Source organism: Carlito syrichta, unplaced genomic scaffold (assembly GCF_000164805.1).
Source record: "Carlito syrichta isolate Samal-C Ts95f unplaced genomic scaffold, Tarsius_syrichta-2.0.1 Scaffold308322, whole genome shotgun sequence".
NCBI classification, from domain to species: Eukaryota; Metazoa; Chordata; class Mammalia; order Primates; family Tarsiidae; genus Carlito; species Carlito syrichta.
This window is the reverse complement of record NW_007252418.1, coordinates 841-2,247: the sequence shown is the minus strand read 5'-3', so window position 1 is coordinate 2,247 and position 1,407 is coordinate 841. Positions and strand designations below refer to the sequence as shown.

At 39.7% G+C, this 1,407-nt stretch overlaps 1 protein-coding gene across 1 annotated transcript; it reads left to right on the top strand.

The window, feature by feature from the left end:
- Positions 1 to 194: 194 nt before the first annotated feature.
- On the top strand, positions 195 to 1,400 carry LOC103267847 (F-actin-capping protein subunit alpha-1). Its single transcript, XM_008065422.2, has one exon. The coding sequence runs from the start codon at positions 211 to 213 to the stop codon at positions 1,069 to 1,071; it is 861 nt and encodes a 286-aa protein (XP_008063613.1). The 5' UTR covers positions 195 to 210; the 3' UTR covers positions 1,072 to 1,400.
- Positions 1,401 to 1,407: the final 7 nt, after the last annotated feature.

The window sequence follows — 1,407 nt, the reverse complement described above, 5'->3', positions numbered from 1 at the left end:
AGTACCGTGTTTTGGTATATTTTATCTCCTGTAGGGTTATTAAAAGACAACTTGGAAAGGGTGCAAGGTGAACTAACTTTCCTACCTTACCTGGGTTTTGTGAAGAAAGACTCTCCTATGAAAAAGCATAACCTAAGGCTTGACCTGGAAACAGATTGCTTAGATTTTACTAATCCATTCTAATGCTTAAAAATTAGAGTAGAGCCCAAGATGGCCGACTTCGAGGATCGGGTGTCGGATGAGGAGAAGGTACGCATAGCTGCTAAATTCATTACTCATGCACCTCCAGGGGAATTTAATGAAGTATTCAATGATGTTCGGCTACTACTTAATAATGACAATCTTCTCAGGGAAGGGGCAGCACATGCATTTGCCCAGTATAACATGGATCAGTTCACGCCTGTGAAGCTAGAAGGATATGAAGATCAGGTCCTAATTACAGAGCACGGTGACTTGGGTAATAGCAGATTTTTAGATCCAAGAAACAAAATTTCCTTTAAATTTGATCACTTACGGAAAGAAGCAAGTGACCCCCAGCCAGAGGATGTAGAAGGAGGCCTGAGGTCTTGGCGAGAATCCTGTGACAGTGCTTTAAGGGCCTACGTGAAAGATCATTATTCCAACGGCTTCTGTACTGTTTATGCTAAAACTATAGATGGGCAGCAGACTATTATTGCATGTATTGAAAGCCACCAGTTTCAGCCTAAAAACTTCTGGAATGGTCGTTGGAGATCAGAGTGGAAATTCACCATCACACCACCTACAGCCCAGGTGGTTGGAGTGCTTAAGATTCAGGTTCACTATTATGAAGATGGCAATGTTCAGTTGGTTAGTCATAAAGATGTACAGGATTCAATTACTGTATCCAATGAAGTCCAAACTGCCAAGGAGTTTATTAAAATCATAGAGAATGCAGAAAATGAGTATCAGACAGCAATTAGTGAAAACTATCAAACGATGTCAGATACCACATTCAAGGCCTTACGTCGGCAGCTTCCAGTTACCCGCACCAAAATCGACTGGAACAAGATCCTCAGCTACAAGATAGGCAAAGAAATGCAGAATGCTTAAAGAGTCTTCAGTGTGTGGAAAGAAAAGGATTCAACGTGTGATCATATGATTATATACATGATTTATAACATGAGAGCGATATTTTGCTAGGGCTTTCAAAGTTAACAGGTTTTCTAGCCTCATGGAAGACTGTTGAACCTATAGCATTGTCTTCTTTTGTGTTCTCTGCCTTGTGATTTTGTTATCACTATACCGACTTGTAAATCTTTTTATTTTTTATTTTTGTTAATTCGGTGACATTTAATGTTGGAGAGAGAAATTTATATCCTGGAGTCATTTTACTGTTTAGAAAATTCTCCTAGCCACGAAGCCCTGTTACCAATTTAGACAAGGTAA